Consider the following 27,917-nt stretch of genomic DNA (forward strand, 5'->3'; position numbering starts at 1 on the left):
TCTTTATGATAATTGTTCTATTTCCTCCCAACTGATTTCTCACAAACACTATTGTTTATAGCCATAGTCATAATTTAATTTGAGAAATCAATTTAATATGTGTTACTGGTAGAAAATGTTCATTATTTTATAATAATAAAATTCATGTTTAATAATTTGCTTAAAGTAGATTAGTAGACCTCATATTGTTCACCTACCCAATCATGAATATTAAGAAAGATCCTGCACCAGTTATGCATATTTAAGTTTGAAGTTCAGCAATTAATGTATAATTGGTAACTCACTAATGGTCCATTTTCAATAATTTTCATTGTCATCAGATTAAGAAAAGTGATAAAAATTAAAAATGTAATTTTCTGTAATGTACAATGTCTAACTTCTTGTTTTAATTAAATAAAGGTTGCCAGAATGAGTCTTAGCCTAAACAATTACATTAGTTTTTTAATATTGTCTCCCTGAAAGCAATTTTTGTTAAGCTGTGATAACTGTTAATCAATATTAATTAATATACCAGTGACCCGAAAAATGTACATAGATAAAGAATGTAGATACATATGTCCTGATTCAATTATAATGTAATACATATCTTAAGATCTCCGGAGGCTGAACATGATATAATATGCAATTCCATAATGGTAATAAGGTGTACAAATTTGTAGCATATGAAAAATACCAAACCTGATAAGAATTCAAAACTGAGACCTTCTGGAAGAAAGACTGAGTGCTTCCACTCCACCACATTTGGTAGCATTTTTATTGGCACTTGTTTCTTCATTATGCTTCGCTAGATTTTTTTTGTAAAGTTATTTTGTCTCTCCTTTTCAGAAATCCAACACCTGATGGTTCTCCTGTACAATGGCTTCCAATGACTTACAATGATGAAAAATACTTGGATTTTGATACAAAATTGACATTGGTAAAGGGTTTACCCTTCCCTGAAAGAATGAATCTTTGGAATCGATTATTTCCAGTGCTTTGATCATAACATAAATTTTAATTTGAAAATAGTAAAATAATAATATTTTCTGTTTACATTATCTAATATTCAAAATAATTTATACTTCATTTGATGTGTATTTATTCATTTTTAATTTATGTCTACTCATAAAAGTTTTGTTAAATGAATATTATTATGAGTTATTAAAACACTTAAGTTTTATTTATTTTTGTTTTAAATACGTTTATCCTATGCAACTGGCTTATTCCCTTCAAAGATATTCCTGAAATTTTGTTGTAGTGTCTCAAATAGAGGTTATGCTGAATACTGAGGAAATATGAGAGTAAAGGGCATGGTCACAGGGGAATTATTTTTCACAATATATGTGTAGCAAGTCTGAGGTTGTTATAGTAAAGATAAAGTAAAATGTATAACTGCACACTGTTCAGTGGCTTACTAAATTGCATGATAGAATGAGAGCGATAACACTTAAAATTACAAAATATAATCATTAAAATTATAAAAACTAATATAATTTTTAATAATTGATAAAAATAAATTCCATTTGACAAAAACTGGTATTAATGAAACAAAACAACACCAATTTCAGTTACATAATTTAAGGGGTTTCTTAAATATTTTTAAGACAAGGTATAAGAACCACTATCAACAGTTCTCTCTTCCAGACTAGATACTCAATATCTAGTCTCCAAATTAATTCCCAAAGGCTTTTGTAAGCAAAAGTTGAATTAATTTGAAAATAAATCAATTATTATTTAATAATTTAAAGTATCATCATTATTTAATAATTTAAAGTATCATCATACTATATGTCAAACTAAGAAACCCTACTAAATAAAATAATGTCATTCTTTTCATTTTATAATTACATAATAATTCACTATTACTGCTTTCCCATTTACTAATTATAGATTAAGAACAGTGATAGAATGACAAAGTTCAGAGGTTACAAATTCACTGATACATCTGCTTTATTAAAAATGCTAACAATGACTATGGGATTTTAATAATTATTTATTTCCCTACTTACTTCTACTGGCCTGATAATTAGACCAACATTATGAGCGAGAGATTTTTATTCAGTATTTGGCTTGTTGTCAAGTCCTAATTTTTAAATATCACTTCATTATTTTTAACCTTTATGACCAAGCAAATAGATTTAAAATTAATTCATCTTTCTTGTGAATTTGTTGTAGTTGATTTAGCACTAGTGAAGCTAGTAGTCTAATGAAAAAAAAGTCTGATTTGGACACCATATGACTTCCTGACGTCCTTGTACATCTATTAAATTACACATGCACATTTTGTTAAAATGAAAAGTACATAAAATTTTATTTCATTAATAACTTCTGATATTTTTTCATTTTTTTAAAATTATTATTGAATTATTTATTGTAAAAATTTTTTTACAATCAGAGGTTAATAATTATTAGTAAATCAATATATTTAAATTAGAAAAAGAAGTAGATGAAGTCTGATTCGAACTGATGTGCCTTTCCCTCGTAAGATCCAAATATTTCATTAATTAAAATTTCATTTGGCTACAACTCTGGAACCAATGAAAATAAGTATCATTTATGATGTATTGTTGAAAAGCTCTCAATGAAGGCTTATTACTGCAGTTACGAAAGTGTCAAAAATCCAATTTTTTGGATTTTGAGCTTTTTTGGACATTTTTGATTCAGCCAATTGCAATTAAAAGAGAAGGTGCAAAACATAACATCAGTTACAACAGTCCTAAATCCAAAATTTGAACATCTTATGACTAATTGTTTTTGAATTATGCGAAATACAGATGTACATCACAGCAAAACTAGTCAAAATGGATATTTCCATTGAAATCTGAAAACCAACATTTTTTGCAATCACAATACTTCCTTTATTTCTTACAAGGAAGTAAAAATTAATTGCTGAAATGATTAAATAATCAGAAAAGCTTTCTTTCTAATCATTATTTTCATAATTGATTTATCTCATGGAGAAATACATATACATTTTTTTAATAATTAAAAAATCCACAATATCTGTTCTTGTTTGTAATTATTAAATAGATTTCGATTTCCAATCAGAATTTTAAAAATGATAATATTTATGAATATAACATTAATAACACTACACCTAAATACATTTTATCTAATGTTAACCACCAAGACGAAACAGAAATATTTTATTTCAGTTGTGATGAATAAATTAATATTTTACCTATATACAGTTGAATTTTAAACTAAAAAACTTAAAACTATTTTTCTACTATCAAATAATGATCTTAGTTACATGTTACTTAACTTCCTGTGTCATATAATTAAATTACTCTTTTCATTAAATATACATAGTATGTTTTACTCATAGGTTATGATTTTATCCACACTATGTATATTTATTATTAATAACTCAAAGCATTCTCTGCATTATGTTTTGTTTGTAATTAATAAACCTCCTAACCGAGATAAACTGTTTAAATAATTACAAGTTTTGCATACCGTACCTGTATTTAGTCTGTTCCAACATAACTAGGAGGCATGCTTTATTGCTAACTGATGTATAGTTTTTGATATGAATGCCTTAATAAAATAGCATTATAGACCTTCATATATTTTAATTCTAAGATTGTATACAGCTAAATTTGAAATTTAAATTGTAATTTTAGTATATTAGTTATATAATATATTTTACACTCTATTATTACTACGTATTAGTTTCAAGCAAGAGTTAATATCTTATATAGAAAAATAAGGAAAACAACATAATTTCTATCTACACAATAAAATAAACACTGGTAAAATTTCCAACTAGAACTGGTCATTAGCTTTTCTTTAGTTATTCATCTTTTATTCATTATTCATCTATTACATGTAGCAGTCACAGTTTGCAAGTACTGAATTTGCTTTAATCCTAAAATAAGTGATAGATCAAAAAATTTTCTTTCACCAGGAAGGTGATCAAAAACACAATACATCAAAACTACACTGCAGTTATAAAGTCAGTGAAAAACAAAGAAAATAACAAAATGCACAAAACTATAAAGTTCTTTTAATAATACTGATGATTTTATAATTTTAATGTATTGTTCTAAACTGGTTCAGGTTGCATCATGGACATAGGAGAATATCTCATTATAAGGAGTTAAATAAAATTTAATTAAAACTTCAGCTAAAATGATTTCTTAAATCTTAATCTAACATTAGTAGAAATATCTTTTATTTACTTTTTTAAGTATTTATTTCTCCTGGTAAAAATATGTACATAAAAATTATAAATAAGTTTTATTATTGTAGGCCTACAGGAAAATCCACTACCCTTACAAAAATGTAACAATATGTTATTTTATCACCGTTATGTTGCATAAAGTAGTTAGTCTTATTTATAATATAACACATTTCCAAGTTGGTAGTGGTAAATTACAGCAAAGTAATCTTTGACTCATTGATTTTGGAGGTAATAAATCAAGATCATCTTCATCATCTGGGGTTACTTCAAATTCTTCAATACTGAATGTATCTGTCAACTCTTGTTTGCTACTGTCTCTTAACCGTGACGCTGGGAAAAAGTTAATGTCCTCTTCACTGGAAAATATTACATATTTATTATTATTTTGACACTATATAAAGATCTATATTATGATTGTAAAACACTTACTTTAGCAAGAGTGGGATATAGTTTCATTTCTCCACTTCAGAACAAACCAGATACTCAAAGGAAAATTAAAGAAAGGAAAAGAATTATACAATGGATAGAATGAAAATAATTTAAAGTATTATTTATCAATGAAGGAAGATCATCAATTGATACTTCTTGTAACCAAAAAATGAATTCAGTAAACAAACATAGCAACGGTTCCCAGTGGAATAATACATAGGCACAGACTATGTTTTTATTATTAAACAAAATATTTTAAAACTATATAAAAATATTTGACATAGCAGTCTGCATGATGGCTTCTAAATCATTAATCATTTGCCTTGAATTTATCATTTCTTGATGAAGGGATATGAAGTGGTATATACAGTTTTTTACACATCAATGCTCTTCATCAATTAGAAAAATGAAAATGCCTACATAAGGTCAGAACACTTAAAGTTATGAGGAAACTAATGCTCAGGGTTATGATCCTAGAATCCTACCTAACATATAAGAAATTATGGTGACCTGAAATGTTGAGTTCTTAACAATGTAGAAAATCATGAAAATGTTATAGGTTGAAAAACCATAGATGAAAATAGAGCAAGCTGAAAAACACAATATGGGAGACAAAATGTGGTATAGAACAAACAACATACTTTTAGGTGTTTATTACTGATATAATAGACATAAATTTATTATTATTAAAGTGTACTAATGCACAAAGTGATCATAAATTATTCCGCATAGTGTTAATAAAAAAAATAAAATAATATATTTAAATCCATATTTTATTGTTGAACAGAGCATTTCAAACTGTTTTGTTAACAACACTTATTAACTTCAAACAAGTTCCACATGAACATCTTTTGTCGTGCATAAAATTCCTAGGTAATATTTAATTTCCCACCACACATTACAAAGAATATCGAGAGTTATTCCATCTTCTATTCTAAACCTTCTATTCTTCTCTTTTTAGTTCATTGAAGTTGACAACCTGCGATGCATACACCATTCTTTAACAAGTCCCCAAAGAAAGAAATCGAGTGGCAAAATGTTAAGGAATCAAGGTGGCTAGTGGATTAGTCCATCACAGCCAATCCAATTTTGAGGAAATTGTTCATGTAGGTAGTCCCCTAACGTGTAAAGCCCAGTATGATGACGAGTCATCTTGTTGGAAGTTAATGTTGGGTTACTGATGTCAAATGTGTGGTACTGCATACTACTGTAAGATACCTAGATAACTAGCACTAATAACTGTTGGCTCAGCGAAGAAGAATGGTCTGATCACTTCATTAGCAGTCAATGTACAACGAATGTTAATTTTCAGACTATCACATTGTGTTTGTCACATGGCATCAGGGTTCTTGCTACCCCAAATAAGACAACTATAATGTTTAATGTTTAATGTGACTAGAAACATGAAAGGTAGCTTTGTCAGAGAAGATTACTTTTTCTAAAAATGCATTATCTTTGTTCACTATCAAGAATGTCCATGGCAAAATTGTAACGGCATGATTTATTGCCGTAGATTGTATGCGCCTAGTCAATTTTATATGCATGAAGTTTTAGGAGCTTGTGTAGAACCTTCATAATTATTGATTGTGGTATTCCCAGTTCTAAACTTGCATGATGAGTTGATTTACAAGGGCTTCTCTAAAAAGTTTCTTTTACTCAATCCCACAATTCTCTTGGTGGTAGGTCTACCAGCACCTTTTTTATGTATTACTCTTCCTGTATCCTTAAATTGTTATACCAATACTTAATAATCTTTATTAAAAGAATCATGGCCGTATTCTAAATGAAAATGTGAATGAACAGGGATAACAGATCCACTTTCATGAAGCACTTTCCACTTTCATAGTATACGCATTAATTTCTCCTCCACAGAAGCCATTGCTAAACTGATAATCCCCTTGCCATTACATTGTGCCGGCATGCTCATTCAAGGTCATCATACTAGAGTATGATGACCTTCTAGAGTTTTTGGTACTAGAGTTACTCTAGTACCTAATATCTGAAAAAAATCAACGTGCACTATATTTGTTCATTTTTCATTAATCCCTGACTAATTTATGTTCACCATGTATATGTATAATTCATTAATATTATACAATAAACTAATCTAATGTACATACAGAATGTTTTTATATACAAGTAAATCTTTTTAGTGTAATCTTAACTGGCGAAGCTTCTTTCTATAAGGAATATGTGATGTCTATGACCTTAAAAACATACCAGAAAAGAGACCACACAAATAAAAGAACTAAATACAGGGTGTCCCATATAAAATGCAACCCATCAATCACTCATCCATGAAATTTCAAAAGTCAAGCTTACTCCCCTACTCGTTACTGAAATGGACTCGTCCAACATATGAACATCGCGGCGACACAGTAGAACACTACCGTTAGTAACAACAATGCAATCATAAAGTTCAGTGTATTGCTAGAATCAAGATGGTGTTTTCGCTAGATGAACGTGTTTTCATTGTTGAGTCTTACTTCAGTAGGAAATCAGTGGTTGCAGTGCAAGATTTGTTTCGCCATAAGTACCAGATAAACCAGCTTCTAACAAAACATCAGTATTAAGGTTAGTTTCAAAATTTAGAGACTGGTTCTGTTAATAACAAGGAACACAAAAGATCTGTGTCAGGGTTGAATACAGATACAGTCACTGAAATCAAAGGCCGATTACTTGCCTCGCCAAATAAATCGATCAGACGTTTGTCTGCTGAAATTAATTTGTCTAAATCAACTGTTCATTGGGCGACTAAACAATTACAATTACAACCTTATCGCATTCAAACGGTTCATCAACTTTTTGAGCCCGACAAAAAAAAACGGTTACAATATTGTCAATGGTTCCGTCGATTTCTGCGTGAGGGAATTAATGTTATGGATTCGTTATTTTTCACAGATGAAGCATGGTTTCATTTGGATGGCTACGTAAACAGCCAAAACAGTAGAATTTGGAGTGCTGAAAATCCCCACGTTTATCACGAAAAACAATTACACCCGCAGAAGTTGGGCGTGTGGTGCGCGATATCGCAGAAGAAAATAATCGGTGCTATTTTTTTCGAATACACCATTAATGCAGAACGATATCAGGATATTTTATTTCAGTTCATCGCACTCTTGGAAGAGGAAGACAGACACTGCTTGCTACAACATGACGGTGCGACATCGCACTACGCAGGTTCAACTTCTGATTTCGTTGAGGAATTCTTTGGTAATCGTGTTATTGGTCGAGGCTTGTGGCCACCAAGATCTCCAGATTTGACTGCGGCGGATTTTTTTCTATGGGGTTACCTCAAAGAAAACGCCTACAGCAACAAACCACGAACATCTGAAAGTCAATATTGAACAAGCTGTATTAAATATCCAGCCACAAACTTTGAAAAAAGCTTGTATTCAAGAAGATGGCGGCCACTTCCAACATTTACTCTAAATGTAAGGTAATGGATGGTAATAATAAAAATTACATTTACATTTACACATGCCTTTTTATTATTTCAATACCTACCGATATAAGGTTGGGTTGCATTTTATATGGAACATCCTGTAGTTTATAAAATTAGACCCTCTAAAGATGAGCAATTTAAATGTTTCCAAATCAATCCCTATTTTTCTATTCACAGGCTAGTTACTTGTTTTAACATTAAATCGTTCCCACCATTTGGGTTCAACCACCATCTGTAAAAGATTACTTAAAAAAATTAGATGTTACCTTTCATCAGAATCCCAGTCTACTAAGGGATGATGTTCTTTTGTGCTGTTTGAGGCTGTGCTGCTCTTGCTGGATGGAATCTGAAGTCTTTGTATTGGTATTAATGGTGAATTTTTTTTCAGGTCTTGAAAATTTTGTATCTTTTTAGCTTGTTCAATGCGACGCTCTGAAATTAATTACAATTACATAAAAATATAAATTAACATTCTAGCCTTCCTGAAATATTACATGAGGTGCCTTGTCCAAATCAAGGCAAGTAGTCATAAGATAGTGCCATCAATTTAATTAAAATTATTAAATTACAATAGTAACACAGACATTTTAATTCAATAAAAAGTAACTATTTGAACCTGGTAACTGAAGTTCATAGAGTAACTGAGTAAACTGCCAAATAACAAGTTTTAAATGGTCTTTGTTTAACAGGGATAAAGGAAGGATACTACACGTGAAATAGTATTGAAAGTTTTAACCTTATAACAAAGAAGTAAATGGCAGTATGAATAAATGTATTTACTTGGTGATGACAACATTTTTCCAAGAGAAATGCAATTAATATTTTAATCAGTATGTGGCTAAATGTGTAATAATTAATTTTATACATTTTTATTCATGCTTTAGACAAAAAAATTGATTTATAGACATTAGCCAAGATAAAAGGAGACGGCAAGATTAAAACAAATTATTTAGACTTCTAAATAAGAATGTGTGACAGAAAAGGTAACAAATATTTCACATAGATCCCATTGGACTCTGCTATTGCAACAAAAACAATCATTCTCTAAATGGCCCCCTCTAGTACAAAAGCATAATATATCTTCTAAATATCCTCCTTACAACAGTATAAGCACTTGTTTTTACTGCTTCTGCCTTGGATATATTGTTTTCAGACTTTTAAATATTACAACAGATTTATTTAAGTAATTATTTTAAGTGTTTTATTAATCCTACCTTTATGCAGCCATGTGCATGATAATTTGTTGAATTACTTTTTCGCCCTCACTTTTCAAAATTTTTCTTTAAAAAACCATTACTTAAAATTAAAAACTCTTTATTCCATAAAAATTGTTTTTCTTATTTTTCATTAAAAATATGATACTTTTTTTTGTGTGAACAAGTTTTCCTTGTTTCATAATTAGCACTAAAGCTCATATTTCAAGTTTTATATGAAAGATAATGACAGAAGTAGGTATGTATTTGAGCTCTAATAGAAAAGTGAATTTTGAAGGTTTTGGTATTTTAAAGTGAAGTTTTATTTTATATCAGGTCGTTCAAAAAAGGACAGCAGCTTCTGTGATGAGTTTTAACTTCTTTTTTTTAAGGGGCGAAAAATTCTTTTGCATTATCATCTTCCAGAATAAATATAAGAAAAAACTAACAACTAAAACTACACTAAAGACTGAAAAATTTAACAAACAAAAACTTACAACTAATATTATAGCTAAACTATCACTGAAAACTAATAACACATTCATAAACTTAAAATAAAATATGTTTATTTAAATTTAACTAAATATCAATAAAATTTAACAAGTTTGAGAGAAGTGTAACCGAAAAATAAAAATTACATATATTTAGCTCACAAAAATTCATCTTCATGCTCTCCAAACAGTGGTGAATAATGTCCTCTTCATCCAAATTTTTCTCAATATAATCAGAAGTAAGTGGAAAAAAATCAAAATTTTTGTTCTGAAGGCATATGGATAATCCATATAACAAGCTTCTTAATAAAAGCATGAACTTTGTGTCTTTTATAAAATGTTTTTTCATGTCCTTTTAAATTCATCTTCAAGTCATTTAAATGAGAAAATACATCACAGCTAGGTAAGCTAGCAACATATATTCATTATTCTGTAAAAACATTCTTAGTTTATCTTAGAAAAATATTTAATAAAACATTTTGCAATTCCAATAACCAGGTTAACACTGCGATAACTATCTGACTTCTGTATGGAAAAGAAAAGACTTTCTTTTCCCCCATTTCATTGTATAGCAACAGCCTATTCTGTAATGGTCGACTTTTAATAAAATTAACCATTTTTACAGCTTTATAAAGAATTTGTTTGAGATTTTCCAGCATTTTTTTTGTGGCAAGAACATGCTTGTGAAGAAACCAGTACATCAATTCCGCCCTTGGTATAAGATAAATTTTTAATTCTTTCAGAAATCCATACTACTCTTTCCTGTTATCACCTTTACACCATCACTACATATTGCAATACATTTTGTCCAATCTAGTTTGTAGTAGCTCCATAAAAAACATCTAAAACACTACATCCTGTTGCATTTGCAAAACAACATATTTTCTTTGATTCACCTGTCTGTATTGCACTCACATCTCACAAAACACAAGAGCTGAGAAATGTTTGCCATATCTGTTGATTCATGAAATTGAATACTAAAATATTCACTTGCTAAATTATCTGATCGCGAACATCGGCAGCCATGTCATCGATTCACCTTGATAGTGTGTCATAAGTGGAATTTTTTTCAATTTTTTTTTGCTTCTTCCACACCTATTAAAATAGTGACTATATCAATTGCAGTGGGCAATATGAGGTTTTCTGGGGTTTAGATATCTTAGCTACTCTTAATGCTATGAAATAATATGCTTTAAGTGTACTTTTATCAGTATGGCTTAATTTACAAACAGAAGTTGATTAAAAAATATGTAATTTTCTTTAAAAAATTCCAAGGGTTTGCTTTTATGATCTGGATGTTTAGTTTCCAAGAGTCAAATTAATTTTGATGACTTCATGCTTTCTTTGTAAAGGACTAGAAAGCAAATAACACACTGTGGCTTTCCATCTAATGAGGTAAACTCATATACTTGTCATTGTACAATCTGTTTTTTTACCAACCGATTCACTGAATGTAAATGGCTCACTTCATTTTTTCACAAATTCATCCATTTTGCATAAGAATCTAATTAAAAAAAAAAAAACAGTTATACCATCTCTGCACACTAAAAACCTGATACCTCAATTATTATTTTCAATGAAACTATGATTTTAAAACCTTAAATAAAGACACCAGACGCACTCTTCACATTCAAAACTAAACTGACAATCTCTTATACCGCTTTTATACTGCTGAGAACACAATGTGTTGAAACGTATCATATGCATGCACGAACATAACACTCTCACAGTGAATATTATGCAAGCAGACCAAATTACAAGGAGAGCATGTATGTATACATCAAGTTGGAAGCTGTAAATTGCTCATGTTTTTACACTTCATACATACATGTTTATACCAGTCACTATCATTACAGCTAAAGTGTTTTAACTAGGATTCATTGGTTGTGTTGGGGGGGGGGGGGGATTATTTTTTTGGGGAATGTGAAACTAAAAAGGTTGACAATCACTGTTCTAGAGTATGTTGTTAATCAGATTATAAATGCCTTCAAAAATAAAAATTTTATCTCCTTAACACTGTTTGACTTGTCAAAAACCTTTGACGTAGTTTTAAATAATCTTGTGATAAAGAAATTGTCACTGTATGGAACTGGGGAGCATTCTCTGATGTTCTTTCAGTCACACTAATCGTTCAAAAGACAGATGCTGAACATTAATAGTGTACTCTTTATGTCTAGGGTAAATGAATTTGGGATCCCAGAAAGTTCTGTTTTGGGCCCTTTTTCTTTATTGTTATGATAAACCATTGCATTTCTCTCCATCTGCAGTAATCAATGCTGATAACTCTTTTGTCAGTTGATTCAAGTCTATAGAAATTAGAAGAAAAGCAAGCAGCTAACTTTCTCAGGAAAAAGAGATGGTTTTTTTGTAATGGCTTGATTCTGAATAACTGTAAGAAAGATATTCTGTAAGAGTAATGTTGAATAAGGGTAATGGGGAGCACTGCAAACTTTTGTTTAATAAATTAAAAATCATGACTTTGATTAATCTGTAAATATATTATGTATTGCTTAATGTGAAAAATAATTTAAATAATTACAATAAAAGATCTGACTATCACGACTATAATACAAGACATAAACAAGCTCTGTATCTACCACTGGTTAAGATTGTGAAGGATAGGTGGACTTCAAGAGACGTGCATTTGTTCAATACATTTCCTTTGACAGTACAAATGCTGCCTCTTAAGGCTTTCAGAAATAAGCTGCATCAGTAGTTAATTGAGAACCTGCTTTACTTATAGAATGTATTCCTGGTGTGATAAAAATATTGACATGATATTGTTATATTTATTTTATGTATGCTTTTAATATCTCTAGGTATACTTCAACTTACAACATTGTATTTTAATTTTTATTATGTATTTATTTACTAATGACAATTTATATTTTAACATTATATTGAACAAATGTATGAATAAATTATTACAATATAATTAACATAAAACAACAAACAAAAAACGCAATCTGAGCTGATAAAAAAAACGTTTATAGAAAGATTATTAAAATCATCAGTAGTTTGGGCTGTTTAACCCTCTTGTTGATAAAGACTTTTTTGTTACGTATCCTAATTGTTAAATCACTTCTGAATGGTATAACCATAACTAAACGGCATAACCTTCTAAAGGCAAGCAAGAATTCCATGCCAGACTTACTATGGAAATTAAGAACATTCATGTTTTCATTGTACTTCATTAAGCTAAATATATTGTTGCATGCCAAGCCATCCGGAATCTAGATGAAATTCAGCCTTTTAAATATCACCTTCACTTTATTCAACTCTGCTCATAAACTAAACATGATTACTTCTGATTGCACTATTCCCATACCACTTTAATTAGAGAAATCACTAATGCCTCAAATATCTCTTTACATTGTTACGGCCATAAAACAGACCATGACATATTGTTTAGAGTAATAAATTAATGTACATTTGTTTATTGTGAAGCAATCAATTACACTCAATACCCCAACTACGACATATTTTATCAGATGTTATTTTTTGTATGAAAAATTAAAAATATATGTGATAACTTTTTTTTTTATTAAGTTTAATTTCAAATTCAATAAAAATACATTTAATTAATAAAGTTTCAATTGCAGAAACTGTTAAGTTACTTTATTCAAATGGTAATACTGCTCCAGCAGTTTAGAATAAATTTTGGATTAACCATTTTAAAATTGCAGATTTTAAATGTAGCAAAGTTTTTTTTTTGTAGTAACTAAAAACTGTGCTCTACACAAAATCACAAAAGCAATATTCTGAAGTTTGGAATTCATACTGGAGTACTGTTTAAACACAGTATTACTGGACTACATGCATTAAAGGTAAGACAGATATCTTACCCAGTTTTTTATGTAATTCTCTTCTGTTTGACTTTTTAGGAGTTGAATGTATTGTTGTGGCACTGCTGGATGAACTGTCACTAACCTTTAATACATCAGTAAAAAAATAGATGAGAGTTTATTACATACTTGTTAATTGAAGATAATAAACATGAATTGAAATTATTAATAATAATAAAATATCTCATATAAACTTATGACTCAAACATACACTTAAGCTTAAACAGTTAAAATTTTACATGTATTTTTCAAAATGCATAGATCTTAAGATTTAAAAAGTTGATAAAGCTGCAACTCAATCTTTTTTATAACAAATATTTTTAAAAACATATCTTTTTTTAAAAAAAAATTATATTTTGTCATCAGTGAGATTTCATTGTCAAAACAAGATTTTGGCAAAAACAAGATTAAAAATAAAACAGATTTCTTAATGAAACATTGGAATCAAACGTTGAATATATATAACAATACAATTAAACAAGGAGGCAATAAATGAGGATTGCTTAATAAGAAAAGAGAACTTACTTATAAATTCTCTGGAAATAACTATCACTTTTTTAAAACAAGCTTATTTTTTTAGAAACTGTGCTTCTTTCCATACATACAGTAGCTACCTCTTTCATCATCAAATATATAAAACCAAAAATGTAGAAAACATTACTCTACTCTTAGGAAATTATTAGAATAGAAATAGAATAAATTATCTACTTCTATTATTTAAAATAATTAGATTATTTTACTAGAGTAAAAGTAGACTTTTATTTGACTAAAATTTTGAAGTATGGGTCCATCCTTGGATCAATTTTAACCAAAATTAAATGGAATCAATGATCCACATTCAGTAGTCATCATACAAAACTTCATAAAAATTGGCTGTTAATCCAATCTTATGATATCAAGCCATCTTATGATATAGGTCTTAAGACACTCATTGTTGAACAAAAGCAAAAAATAGGCTTTTTATCTTCCACCCCTGAATAAAATTGACCTTATACAATACCACATTGAAATCTAATGTAATGAAATCATCTAATAAGTATAGGTATAAGTGTAAGAATGTAAGTCTAGGAATGTAAGTCCAGAAATGGCAAAAAAAGGTTTTTTTTGCTTCCACCCCTTTACGGGGTTTGATAAGACCAAACATCATCAGAAAGAATCTTAGTTACCTAAGGTCAAGATGAAAGTTTATATGAAAAAAATCTGATGTGGACACCACATGAATTCCTTGCACACCTATTAAATTACATATACACATTTTTTAAAAATACAAAGTACATAAAATTTTATTTCATTAATAACTTCTGATATTTTTTCATTTTTTTTATTTTTATTGTGATTATCGAATTACTTTTTATTGTAAATTTTTTTTTTACAATCAGAGGTTAATAATTATTAATAAATCAATATATTTAAATTAAAAAAAGGAGATGAAGTTGAATTCGAACTGACGTGCCTTCCCCTTGTTAAGATCCAAATATTTCATTAATTAAAATTTTATTTGGTTGTAACTGGAACCAATGAAAATAAGTACAACTTATGATATATTGTTGAAAAGCTCTCTCTATGAGGGCTTATTTCTGCAGTTAAGAAGAAGTCCAAAATCCAATTTTTTTTGGATTTTGGCCTTTTTTTGGACACTTTTGGTCCAGTCAATTGTAATCAAAAGGGAGGAAGGTGCACAACTAGATGTTAAAACAGTACTAAATCCAAAATTTCAAATACTACGGCTAATCGTTTTTGAGTTACGTGAGATACATACGTCACACCGACATTAGTCAAAATGGATTCAGGGATGGTGAAAATGCATATTTCTGTTGAAATCTGAAAACCGGAATTTTTCACAAATACTTCCTATACTTCGTACAAATAAGTAAAAATGTAGCTACCCTTTGAGTAAAATTTTAAGATATCTCCTTGCCCCCCCCCCCCATCGCACACTGTGACAAAATTAAAACAGCATCAGTGTCCTATAATCAGAAAATTTTCATTCCAAATTTAATTCAATTCACTTGATCCAGTCTTGAGATATCAAGTAAAATATAGACCAACATACATATGAACAAAAAAAGGTTCTGTAAAGTTACTAAAATTGTATTTTTTTTGTTTGTTAGAGGAGGTCATGAAAGATCAAATCTACAGAAAACCCAACATCAAAAATTTGACCGACTACTTTACTCTGATTAGTTTACTTTTCCTTGTATACTGTATTATGTAATATAATTATATACTACAGCTAGGAAAGTAAAAAGGAGTATCTGTCCACATTATAATGTAAAAAATTAAAAAGCACTATGAAATTTCAATAAATATTTAGTGTTAACTAAGATTCTGTTAAATAGATGATTTTAGTTGATTTTCATGTATTTTTTTTGGTTGAATGTTAATATTAGCTCACAGTTTTTCCTAATATTTCATTTTTTGTAAGATATATATATATATATATTTTTTTTTTTTTCTTTAATATACAAAAATAGGTAAAAGCACCATATGTACATTTTTCAAAAAAAAAATTCACAACATACCTGTTTAATAAGTGAGTAATCATATTAAACCCATCAGCTATGTTCTATAAATTACTTACATCTCAGCAAAAAATCAAGTAAAAGGAAATGGTAATTATGAGTAATACTATGTCATACCTTGATGTGATGCTACAGTAATGGCATTATATATGAACAATTCATTTGTTTAAACATACAGCTTGCTTTTAGTTTGTTTATTAATTGTAAAATTATGAAAAGAAATACTTGCATAATGATCTTACCCATAGTTTCAGATGAATATTGTTTTTTCATATGAACAGTACCAACAAATGTAAAACATTTTTTATTCCCAGCAAACTAACTTCAAATAATTTTTAATACAATGCTTTAAAAATAATTTACAAAAATACTGCTTTAGAGAGATATAGAATATGATTTTTTTTAATAATATATTCTGTTGTCACATTAGCCCTTTTTTCCATAAGATCTTGAAAATGTAATAGATGAAGATGACAAATTTTCCAACACGATATATATCAATGATGGAAACATGCCACCATGAAAGATATCCAAACCTACTTATAGTTTACTGCTCAATATGTAATATGGATGTATACCACATTTTATATATCAGGAACATCAATAAAATACCCACCTCAGATATATTTACTACATAGATTAGTTAAAAAGAATTAGAACTATAACATTTTTTTAATACAACATTATTAAAAACTGCTGCTATCTGGAGAAATTCAGATACGGATTTGAAATCGGCAGGAAAAAAACCATATAAGAAGAATTTCATACATCAATTTAAACAAAAAAAGGTAAAGTAATATCTATCAATCAGTAAAATAAATCAAATATTTAGGAATCCGTAATGATTATCACTAATATTACAGAAATTGATTCTTCTCAGAAATTTATTCTTTAACTTTATATAATATCAGTTTCTTTTTAAAATCATATTAATTACTTTTGATCAGTCACAGATGAAACTAATCAATGCAATGAAAGTGAAATAATGAGTTGTTAGTGTTTCTCAACCTTTCAGTATTTGCAACCCAATTTTCAATCATAATTTTCAACGCGCCTCCCTCTTATACAATAATAATGTATTTTGACACTAAAGCTAAACTACATCCTTAATTACAAAACTTACAAATTACCAAGAATAAGGAAATTTATTGATATTTGGCAACACTAATCCACTGCATTGACAAAACCAGAATTGATGCCTGTCTATTGCTATTTTTTTTACGTCCACCATATCGGACATTCTTACGGCTTCACAAGAAGTTCAGATTTGTCTGAAACATTCTGGAACATCTGCAAAAACGTGTATAAATGCTGCACCTCATTCAATTCCTGCCAGTCTCAATCGAGTAGATACTTCTATCGCTAGGAATCTATCATGAATACATATGTTGTAATTTGCATGTTAATTGTAATTCACGGTATTAAATATTCACGGCAGTAGATTTATACAGAATCATGGATAAATTTTTAATTTGCATGTTAATTGTAATTCACGGTATTAAATATTCACGGCAGTAGATTTATACAGAATCATGGAAAGTGAAAATTTAAATTTTTACACGGGTGTAAGTGAGCATTAAACGATAGTCAAGCATCAACAAGTGTACAGATGAGCGTGGTTCCAAAAATAAAATCAATAAAATATTCTCAAAAATACTTAAATTTTGAATTTACCAGTACTGAAGTAATGAAGAAGAAAGGCCCCTGTGTGTCATTTGCTCTAAAATTTTGGCAGCAGATAGCATCTAATAAACGACATTTGGAACGCTTTATAGTGAGTATGTTAACAAACCCCAGGAATTATTCAAATTAAAATTAAAACCATATGAAAAGCAAACATCATTTTTAAAAAACTTTGTGAATGAAAAAGCTTTACTTGCCTCTTACAAAGTTTCATATGAAATAGTCGCCAGTAAAAACCTTAACACCATTGGTGAAGAGCTTATTTTGCCATCCCAACCTTGTGGCGATTCCAGTCGCCATAGCTGCAATTCAGATTGTAGAAACTATGTTTGGAGATAATTTTGCCAAGCAATGCAGTCCATACCACTATCAAATGATACTGTTGCCTGTCAAATTGGTGATACAGCTGAAGAAGTACAGCATCAGCTTTTTAGGAAGTTGCGTGACAAATTGTTTTCAATTCAGCTTGATGAGGCAACAAATAGCAACAAAGACGCTCATTTCATTGCTTATATGTTCAATTTTGTGATAGTATGTCAGCAGTAGAACTACTTTTTCTGCAAATCAACAGAACTCAAAGCAACAGCCCTCGTATTATTTGCTATCTTAAATGATTTTATAAACGAGGCCAACATAGAGTGGAAAAACTGCACCAGAATATTGCAATGAATATCTCCAGTGTCTGGACACATTGTATGATCCACAGAGAAACTCTGGCTTCAAAAGAAACGAGGCCTCATCTGAATATTGTGCTAACTATGGTTGTAACCATAGTAATAGTAACCATAGTATGTTTTGGGAGCTGAAAGGCGACTCCCTTGGAATGCAGAAAACTCTGTACTTCCCTGAAGTCGCCTTCGCTGCTTAACTGCAGCCTTACAGATAGCCTGGTACTTTTGGCTACCAGGCGCCATCTTACAATGGCGGAGATTGATCTCGTCAGCGCTGGCCACTCCTTGGAGCAGTCCAACATGATAGGTGGGATTTTCTCCCACCTAGTGACCGGAGGTTGCGAGGAATTTCCATCGCTAACCTCCATGGTGGCAACTGTCATTTCAGAGGTGCCCCTCGTAGTGTTCAGCTCCTTGGAGTGTTGAACACCTGTTGTTACCGACCTACGCTTTAGACGTTTTCTTGCTCCCACACCATTATATTCTCCTCCATCAGAAAGCTATTGTGAGGGGGAGGAGGTCGGGATCAGATTAGATAGCTTTCCATTAAGAAAGAATCGTCCGAAGAGTACTGCTAAAATTTAAATTAATATTAAGTTATTTAACTATTTTTGACTTCGATGAAAAGTTTGTCGTAGAAAATTTATAATAAAAAGTAAAAAGATTAAAACTATAAGTAATTTAATTTAATATAATATAATAAAATTATTTATTATATTATATTCAATTTACATAAAGTCCAATTTAATGGCTTAATAAACTAAATTAAATTAAAATTAACTTATATGAAGTTAAATTAAATTAAGTAATATCAATTTAACAAAATATAATAACAGATAAATATTAATATTTATAAATTAATTATATAATAACAGATAAATATTAATATTTATAAATTAATTAAATTAAATTAATTTAAGAATTAGGAATAAAATTACTTGTAAATGTTCAATAGTATTTACTAATATATTAACGCTAACGATATAAATAAAATTAGAAAGTTTTTAAACAAAGGTTTAAAACTTATCCGGTCGTTGACAATAGCTTTGTGATATGTGGCTGCGGGCCTGGGTAGGCGTCCTAACGGGATGTTGTCGATGTCACATGGTCATGGACACAGGTAGCCGGAAATGAAGCAGAACACCAACACACAAGCACTAGTAACACACATTAACGCAGGAGCACTATCTAACACAACCTTTCATGTTCACTTCTCAACAGAGACTCCGCAAATATACATATGTTGGATATGAGTTATAAATTTATGCTTTTTGTAGAAAATTGTGGTGCAGAAACTTAAAGCAAAAAACCTAGAAATGTTTGCAAATGTGGATGTATCTGTTGAAACTTACAAGGCTGAAAAACAACATGTGAAAGTTGTTTTTGTAACCACTGAAAATCATTTAGCCATGCTGGCAAAGAATTTTAAAAAGTGTTTTCTTGCTGATGACAACTTGATAGCAAGTTACAAGCGGGTTAGGGATCCATTTCAAAATACTCCCAAAGGGCTCTCAACTGCCTAAGAAGAGATCTTGATAGACTTCACAGCAAGTGGGGAAATCATAAGACAATTTAGTAATAAATCACTCTGAATTTTAGGCAGGGGTGGATAATGAGTTTTCTGCACTAAAAACAAGAGCGTTTTGTATACTACTACCATTTTCAACACCTTACCTTTGCAAAACCAGATTTTCTGAGGTGGCTGCTTTGAAGACAAAATATAGGTCTCAGCTAAATATAGAAAAAGAGCTCAGGGTGTTTACTTCTAATATTAAACCTTCCTTTGAAAAACTGTTCTGCAAGACAGGCCCAAGGGAGTCACTAATAATTACTAAACAGGTTTTTAATTTAGTATTGATAAGTTAATTATTGTATTATAACAGTGTAAATGTGTATTTTATTATTTATTATGTCAGAATGTATTTTATTTTGCTTTCCTTTCAGTAAATTAATAAATCTTTTTAATGATATTTTCTTTTCATTTAGTGTTATCAAGCCACCTAGGGGAGTGCACCCCCACAGGCTGAGAAACACTGAGTTAAGTGATAAGTATGAAAAATAATAATAGTGATTAAACAGGTAAAATGGATGATGGAAAATATACCGTTAATTCTAAAATCTAGATAATTAAATTAAAAATAAGAATATAAATTGATATGAATATATCACTTTTGCCTTCTGTTGAGTTAATTCTGTTAAGTGTAGAATAAAAAAAAAATCACATTTATCCTATATACCTTAGCAACTAGTCAAAAATTAACATCATAAAATGTTATTAATGTAAATTAAAAATCACTCCAAAATACTTGAAAATCTATCAGCAGTTAGTGTTCAACTTCCTATTTACTCATTTGATGAAGATAACACAAATAAAGTTTACAACTTAACACTTTCCTGATAAATTTAATCTGAACAGTAATATAAAAAAGATGCAAAATTTCATTATTTGATCTTATGACTTGCCTCACCAGAACAAATTATTTTAATCAACATAGCATAAACAGAAAAACATAGTAGTTCAAATATACATTTATCTTTTTAAACTAGTTTTAGAAAGAATATTCACCATAGACAGATGAATTTATTTCTTATTACACTTGATCTTTGAATTTTTTTTAACAGAACATTTTAAATCAATAACTGGATTTAACCATAAAAAATTCAGTTAAAAAATCACATAAGCAATAAAATAATACTAACATTATTATTTATTGAAATAAATAAGTTAAATAAATAGTTTAGTTAAATAAATAAAGTAGCCAAAAAATTGTAAATAATTAATCAGTTTATCATTAAATACCACTTAGATAAAATTTAGATGAAGTGTACCAATATTAGCTCTTGAAGTATATTATCCGATACCAAACATCCAATTTTACAAGAGAATAGTGCTTGCTGGAAAATAGCATTTTTGGAAATTATGATAGATTATTTTGCTTGAAATTACCGGAAATAGTTGTTCATCTTCATTTGTTTTTAGCTGTTTTGGATCACTGTCAAAACCACTGTCATCCATATATTATATCAATCCTTAACTGGTAATAAGATTTCTCATGGTTTCCAGGCACCCATTTTTTTATTATAAATTTGTGCCTCTTTTAAATTAGCCTGTAAAACATTGAAACACTGCTTACAGAATAGATGAATAGTAACTTTGTTTGTATGATTATTAAACTGTCACGCATAATCTATCACACAAATAGAAGATAAACATTTAATTGATTATGTGTACGTACAAAATAATAAAATCTTAAATATTCTATTTAAATTATATAAAGTTAAAGTTATTTCCTTAATCATAATCTTTCCCAATATGGGGCATACGGATGTGTTAAATCACCTTGTATTATTGTAAAAACATGAAATTCACTTTTGAGAATAACATAGAGCAGATCTAATTCATTGCATTAAACTCTTCAATCAATGGAATGGAACTATTATAGGCTCCTCACTTTTACTTTTATTCATATCTGACATATAGGTTTTGGAACTTCTTCACTTAATAAATATGGAGTGAAACAGCCTAGAGCCATGAGCTAGCATAGGTTAAAATATAGAAGCCTCAAAATACAGCATAGTTAAAATATATATGTTTTTTTATTTTGTACAGGAAATAATGAGTGATATAAGGAGAGGGTGGTCATGCTCTTGACTGCTGTAGCCTACAGAACTGTTTGTTTTTTCTGCATATAATAACAATAAATGCATTTAAGAACTGTCATTTAAGAGCTGTCACTTGCTACTGAGCTCTCATTAGTTGCCATTCTTATATAGCTGTTGTTTAGTTATGGCTATGAAAATAATTAACTTGAAAAGGTGAAATAAATTTGAAAATTGCATTTTGTTTTCATTTTATTAACTGACATTAATTAATTTTATTTCAAAAAATATAAAACCTTACTAATTTAAAAATCAGAGAATTTCTAATAGATTTTTCTGCTTTGAGACAAACTTTCTATTTGTAATTAATAACTGCAAATTGCAATTTTAGACTTTAACAAATTACAAATCATACTAAAACTGAATAGCAGATAGCAGATTTAGGCACTCAGAATCCCTCTATATCACAGGTAACCTTTTCATTCATTTCTAAAAGCAATCTATACTACAAATAAGAAAATTCATATACAATCAACAACTGTAGCTGTAGTTTTAGAATACAAATGCAGTTCTGAATTTACTTTTTTTTTCTTTGGGGGGAGGACTGTTTCACATAACAATTTAACTTTAGTATTATAGAATTCTAATATTTCAGTGTGAATTATAACCTTTCCAGTTTGTAATGTCACATATACAACATAAAAACAAAATGGAAAAAACAAAGGGCAACTATATATTAAAAGTTTATAATTTACATCACAATTAAGAAGAAAACTGACATAGTTCTGAAACTACATATGTCACTTGCATTTATATTGAAATAGTCCCAGAACAATGTTTGCCACATGTACACTTTCTAGCCCAGGGAAGATGGTTTCATCCCAATTAATTTAAGAATGGCCAAATTGGACCTATAACTAAAACTTGAATTAATGTAAGCAGTGCTCAGAAAATGTTTGAAACTAAACAGGATTGATAACATCAATCTTTATTCAGAGAACAAGTCACAGTTGTACATTACATGCATACAAAAATAAATAACAAAAATTAAAACACTACATTACATTATTTGATCTGTAAAATGAAATCATTACATACCAGTGAAAATAAAATATTTATTTATTTACATTTTATGATAAAACACAAAATTTGCAGTTTGGAAGTTACATTTAAATTATAATATTCAATTTTATTAATTCTATTGCATATCTTAATAAAATTATACAAAAATAAATTAAGTGGAAATTCATTAAAACATTTATAATTCAATATTATAAATTGCAGGGCAGGTATTCGAGGATTTGAAAGGTTGGAATTCAAAATTAAATATAACATGTTTAAATGTATAAATTCATATCGACAAAATGCATTTCCCACTAACCAACCACAAATAATTTAGTGAAGATTTCTCTGAATTCTTAGAAAAGCTTGTAAAAAAACATCAATTAATAAACCTATATTTGTAAACTTGTTTACTAATAAGCATATGGTAACTTAAAAGCCTGTCTATACCTTGCATAATGCCTGTGCACATGATCCCTTACCTACAAACTCAAATTGTGTTTTTGAATTACATGCATTTTAAGATGAAAAAAATGCATAAGATTATAGTCATCATTTTCAGTTTACTGAATAAAAGTTTAAGTGTTCATCTGAAATTTTTCTTACAGATTCTAAAAGCTTTCTTTTAAACAAGCTAGAATACTGTATATGCAAGAATATACCCCTCATGTATAAATCATAAAGTAAATGACTTGGAGAAAGGTCACTATGATCATTTGAAGAACTTCTCAAGTAAGATATGACTCTAGCCTTTGCAGAACAAACCCCACTCTAGATTTTCTTAAAAACATATTTAAAGATTTGTAACTTCAAAGTCTGCTGAATTATATTTAAACAGAATTCTAGACAATGAACCTTTCTGTATGTCATTCTGGATTTCTCTCATTTTATTTTAATCACTATTAGGTCATTTTTAATAAAATGCATTTCTACTAGATTACTAATTACACAACTTCCTTGTCTAAGCAGTTTAACTATTTGATTTACTTTAAGTTCCTTCTTCATATCTACATTTACTGATACCAAAAATATAATGTTAGCAATAAGGATGTCCTCAGGTAATATGTAAAAAGGTAGATAAACCATTCACCATTACACAAAGAAAAAAAAGGCCAATCATAGATCTCTGTAGAACACAGGAGCTAAATAATCTTGCCTAATACGAAGAGCCATTAATATTCACTTTTCTATTATGTAAAAGATAAAAGCTAAAATTCCACACTACACTACATACATGATGTAACATGATGGAAATACACTAATAGATGTATTAGTGTATTTCCTCAGTGTATTAGTAACTTCCTTAGTGTATTAGTAACTGATGAGTTACTAATTAAACTAAATGTACAAACTAATTTTTAATCTGATAATATAATTTAAAGCCTTTGAAACAGACACTGAGAAGAATGTTTTTGAAGGTGAACAACCAACCACCAAGTTTATCAGCTGCTTCCCAAAAATAACACACCACTGAGAAATAAATAACATATGTTAAGCTACATAACATACACAAAAGCCAAACTGATTCCCTCATAAAAACTTAGTAACAATGAAATGCATTAAGAATTTTTCTTTATATCAAACCTTCCAGTATGCTGGAAGAACCGAACTGATGGGTTGATGTTACTTTACTTAGTACTTTGAAACAACCATTTTTGTAAAAAGCTCTTTGAAAAAGCTAGATGTACAAAGCTAATTTGAAATTTTCAGTAAGTTTGTGGAAAGTGCATAATAGAAAGTAACTTTATGAAGCTTTAGGAACATTACAATGGAATATATACTGTTTTCTTTTTAAAAAAAAGTATATTCAAAAATTCATATATGTTTAGGCTTTTGAATTGAAATATTCCTAATCATTCTGCATATCTCAATTTTACTAACTGGAAGCTGCTTAAACAGCTTCTAATTAGAACTTGATGCTTCAATAAAATGCAAACAGATATTACTACTTGACAATCCTAAGATTACGCTGGCAATGTTATTCACAAAAAAAATAAATATCTGGTTTTATGTCACTAGTGCACACATTGGAGGTTGGATACCTCTCACTTTGAATTATCTGTGTGCAGTTTTGGTTTGATTAAAATATAAAATAATATAATTATCAGCGGTGCATTGATGCCAGATTGCCATTCTGGTACTGCTTTTGGAGAAATAAAAAAATTGTTGTTTTATATAAAACTAGTTTTAACCTACATTTTGCTTTAACATTACGTATTCATCGTTATCATATTTCTTAATTCCTTAAGTGGTGTGTGACAAAGGACACTGCTGTAAATTATAAAAATCAGACCGCACGAAGATGGTACTGGCTTTTGGATAATTGTAGGCAAACAACAACAAAAGTCGTTTCATCTACAGTTATGAATCGACGCAAAAAATCTGACTTGTTTTCCTTAAATTGCTCCAGCAGGGCCTTGGAAATGTTCATTCGAATGTGTTTTTGGTCCAAAGTGGGCAAACGCAGCACCCAATGCGCAGATAGTTTACGCATATCCAATTCTTCAGTTAATATGTAACAAATATGTTGATTTGATATGCCCATAGTCTCTGCTATCTCTAACCTTAATTTGTTGGTTGTCCAGTATCATTTGGTGGAATTTTTCAATGATATTGGTGATGGTTGCAGTTTTCGGCCGTGTTGAACCCTCATCATAAACCAAGCTGGTACGACCATGTTTAAATTCAGCTGCCCATCTTTTCATGGTAGCAAATGATGGGACAGAGTCCCCATAAACAGCGTCCAACTGTTTTAATTTGTGTAGGCGTATTGCCTTTCAAATGAAAGTATTTAATCACGGCATGACATTTGATTTTTTCCATTTTCACAAAAACACTCTTAATGCCTTACTCAAACAATTATCAAATGACTGAGTGTCCAAAAGCGGCTGAAATTTTAGTGGGTACTTTTCTAACGCATCGCCATACCCCCTCCCTTCCTTGCCTTGTTGGGCTTTAACAGGAAATTTCTAACACATGCACGAATACATTCCCTAACTTTTGTTGATGAGTTTGTCATTTTCATGTTGAGGCTCAAACCTTTTCAGACAACCCTCGTAGTCAGCCACCTGTACAGTGGACCATTTTTTTGTAGTCTGTTATAACACAAAATCAAATGTTTTAGTACTGGAAAATTTATGATAATTATGAGTATTGCAAGTTATTTGTTGTGCGACTTTTAATCGAGTATGATAGCATTTTTTAAAGATAAATACTAGACCCTTTTCTTACTCACTAACTTTATACAGTTTATAAAAACCAACACCAATTCTTCATAACTGAAAATGCATGTGTTCTGATAAACTTTCCTTTTACTAGAAAATGCTTTTAATGTAAAAACTTAACTGTACAATAGAATGTATACTACAGTCTTCATTAGTAAATTTACAACAGGATTTCTTCAAACCCTTAACTTTCCTCTACTATATCTCTTACATATTTTAAGTGACAAATAGTACAAGATGGTCAGAGACATCCAAACAAGAGTTCTGCCGAGTTGACGTAACAGAAAAATAATGCAAATTATTATACATTTTCAACCTTCATTAATATTTAAATTATCATTTTTACGAAGCATTAAGCAACTTTTATCTTGTCTTATTAAGAAATGGATCCAGTTTATCTACACAAATATCTAAATAACCTGTGACATGCAATAGATAAATATTCTTTTTCTTTAGATATTTATTCAGTTAGTCACACTCCTTCTTCAATGTTCATATAACAATTATAATTCACACCAATTCTCTTAAATTTATAGCCTACTTAACTAATAAGGAAGAACTGCCATTTTCATACTGTAAACAAATAACCTATTTAAATATTTAAAATTACTGTTTACAACATTATTACATTCATTAATTTTAGTAAACTTAAACAAAAATCTTTACTTAGATATCTCATGGCCACTTGGCAGTACAGTACAAGACAAACATGAATACAAAAACCATTTCCAGCTCTTTACCAGTATAAACATAGATAAATTAGCCACATACAGATGTGATAGCTAATTTATATATTCATTACACTCTGGGAATAGGTAATATATTTTTAATTAAGCTGAACAGTTTGCTTTAACAGATGGGCTATTAGGAGGGCAGTTTTCTTTTTTCACAACAAAATTTTGCTAGATCAGAAAATAATAAAAAGCAATGCAATTTTTCAGTTTTTTTTTTCACTGATCTAACATGTGCATTTCATAATCTAGTTAATCATGTTTTAAAAATAATCCTTTCCAAAAAAGTAAAAATTTTAAGAATATTATCCAGCTGTTTTTCCCCCAAAAAAGGAGGAAAGTGTAATAATAAATGTTATTATCACATATCAAATTTATGAACTCTCAAAAATGTTTAAAATGTAAAAAAACAATATATTAAATTGAAAAAGTACTAACTGAAAATGTTCTTGTTCATCATAGAACCAATAAATAACATTTACGAGATGAGTAATAATTGTTAACACGCCAATATACCTTCCAGTAAAAAAATTGACTTCTTATTTGCTTACTGCTGACACATGTGTCAGAAAGTAGAGATTACTGACAGTTTTGTGGAAACGTCCATTTATTTCAAAATTCCTTGATAACAATTCACTAATCAATAAAACTGATAACGACTATATTATCACAGACGGAGCAAGTGTGAAGCGGCCAATCAATTGAAAACCAATGCAGCCAGTGCGTTAGAGTTACCTGAAAATAATAGATAGAGAGAATAATGAAATGCATTACATTTTATACTTCAAAAATAAAAAGGATATATATCTTTATAAATATTAAAACATACTAAACACTGAATTTCCACAAGATATAT

At 29.4% G+C, this 27,917-nt stretch overlaps 2 protein-coding genes across 4 annotated transcripts in view; one reads left to right on the forward strand and one right to left on the reverse strand.

Annotated features, from left to right (window-relative positions):
* The window catches only part of LOC142322091 (esterase E4-like), a 42,450-nt gene extending 41,291 nt beyond the window's left edge, over positions 1–1,159 (forward strand). For both annotated transcript variants that reach the window (XM_075360766.1, XM_075360767.1), the window contains one exon: positions 826–1,159. In XM_075360766.1, the coding sequence (XP_075216881.1) occupies positions 826–979 (154 nt within the window). In that variant the 3' untranslated portion in view covers positions 980–1,159. The remainder of the gene's footprint in view (positions 1–825) is intronic.
* A 2,994-nt stretch (positions 1,160–4,153) lies between these two features.
* On the reverse strand, positions 4,154–27,774 carry LOC142322092 (uncharacterized). Of its 2 annotated transcripts, none has more exons than XM_075360769.1 (5): positions 27,578–27,774; positions 21,392–21,552; positions 13,569–13,653; positions 8,306–8,471; positions 4,154–4,521 (listed from the first exon to the last, which is right to left on the reverse strand). In XM_075360769.1, the coding sequence occupies exons 2-5, from the start codon at positions 21,458–21,460 to the stop codon at positions 4,320–4,322; spliced, it is 522 nt and encodes a 173-aa protein (XP_075216884.1). In that variant the 5' UTR covers positions 21,461–21,552; positions 27,578–27,774; the 3' UTR covers positions 4,154–4,319. The 2 variants fall into 2 exon arrangements, with proteins under 2 accessions (XP_075216884.1, XP_075216883.1); XM_075360768.1 differs by having other exon boundaries at positions 27,500–27,774.
* Positions 27,775–27,917: the final 143 nt, after the last annotated feature.

Source organism: Lycorma delicatula, chromosome 3 (assembly GCF_047948215.1).
Source record: "Lycorma delicatula isolate Av1 chromosome 3, ASM4794821v1, whole genome shotgun sequence".
Lineage (NCBI taxonomy): Eukaryota > Metazoa > Arthropoda > Insecta > Hemiptera > Fulgoridae > Lycorma > Lycorma delicatula.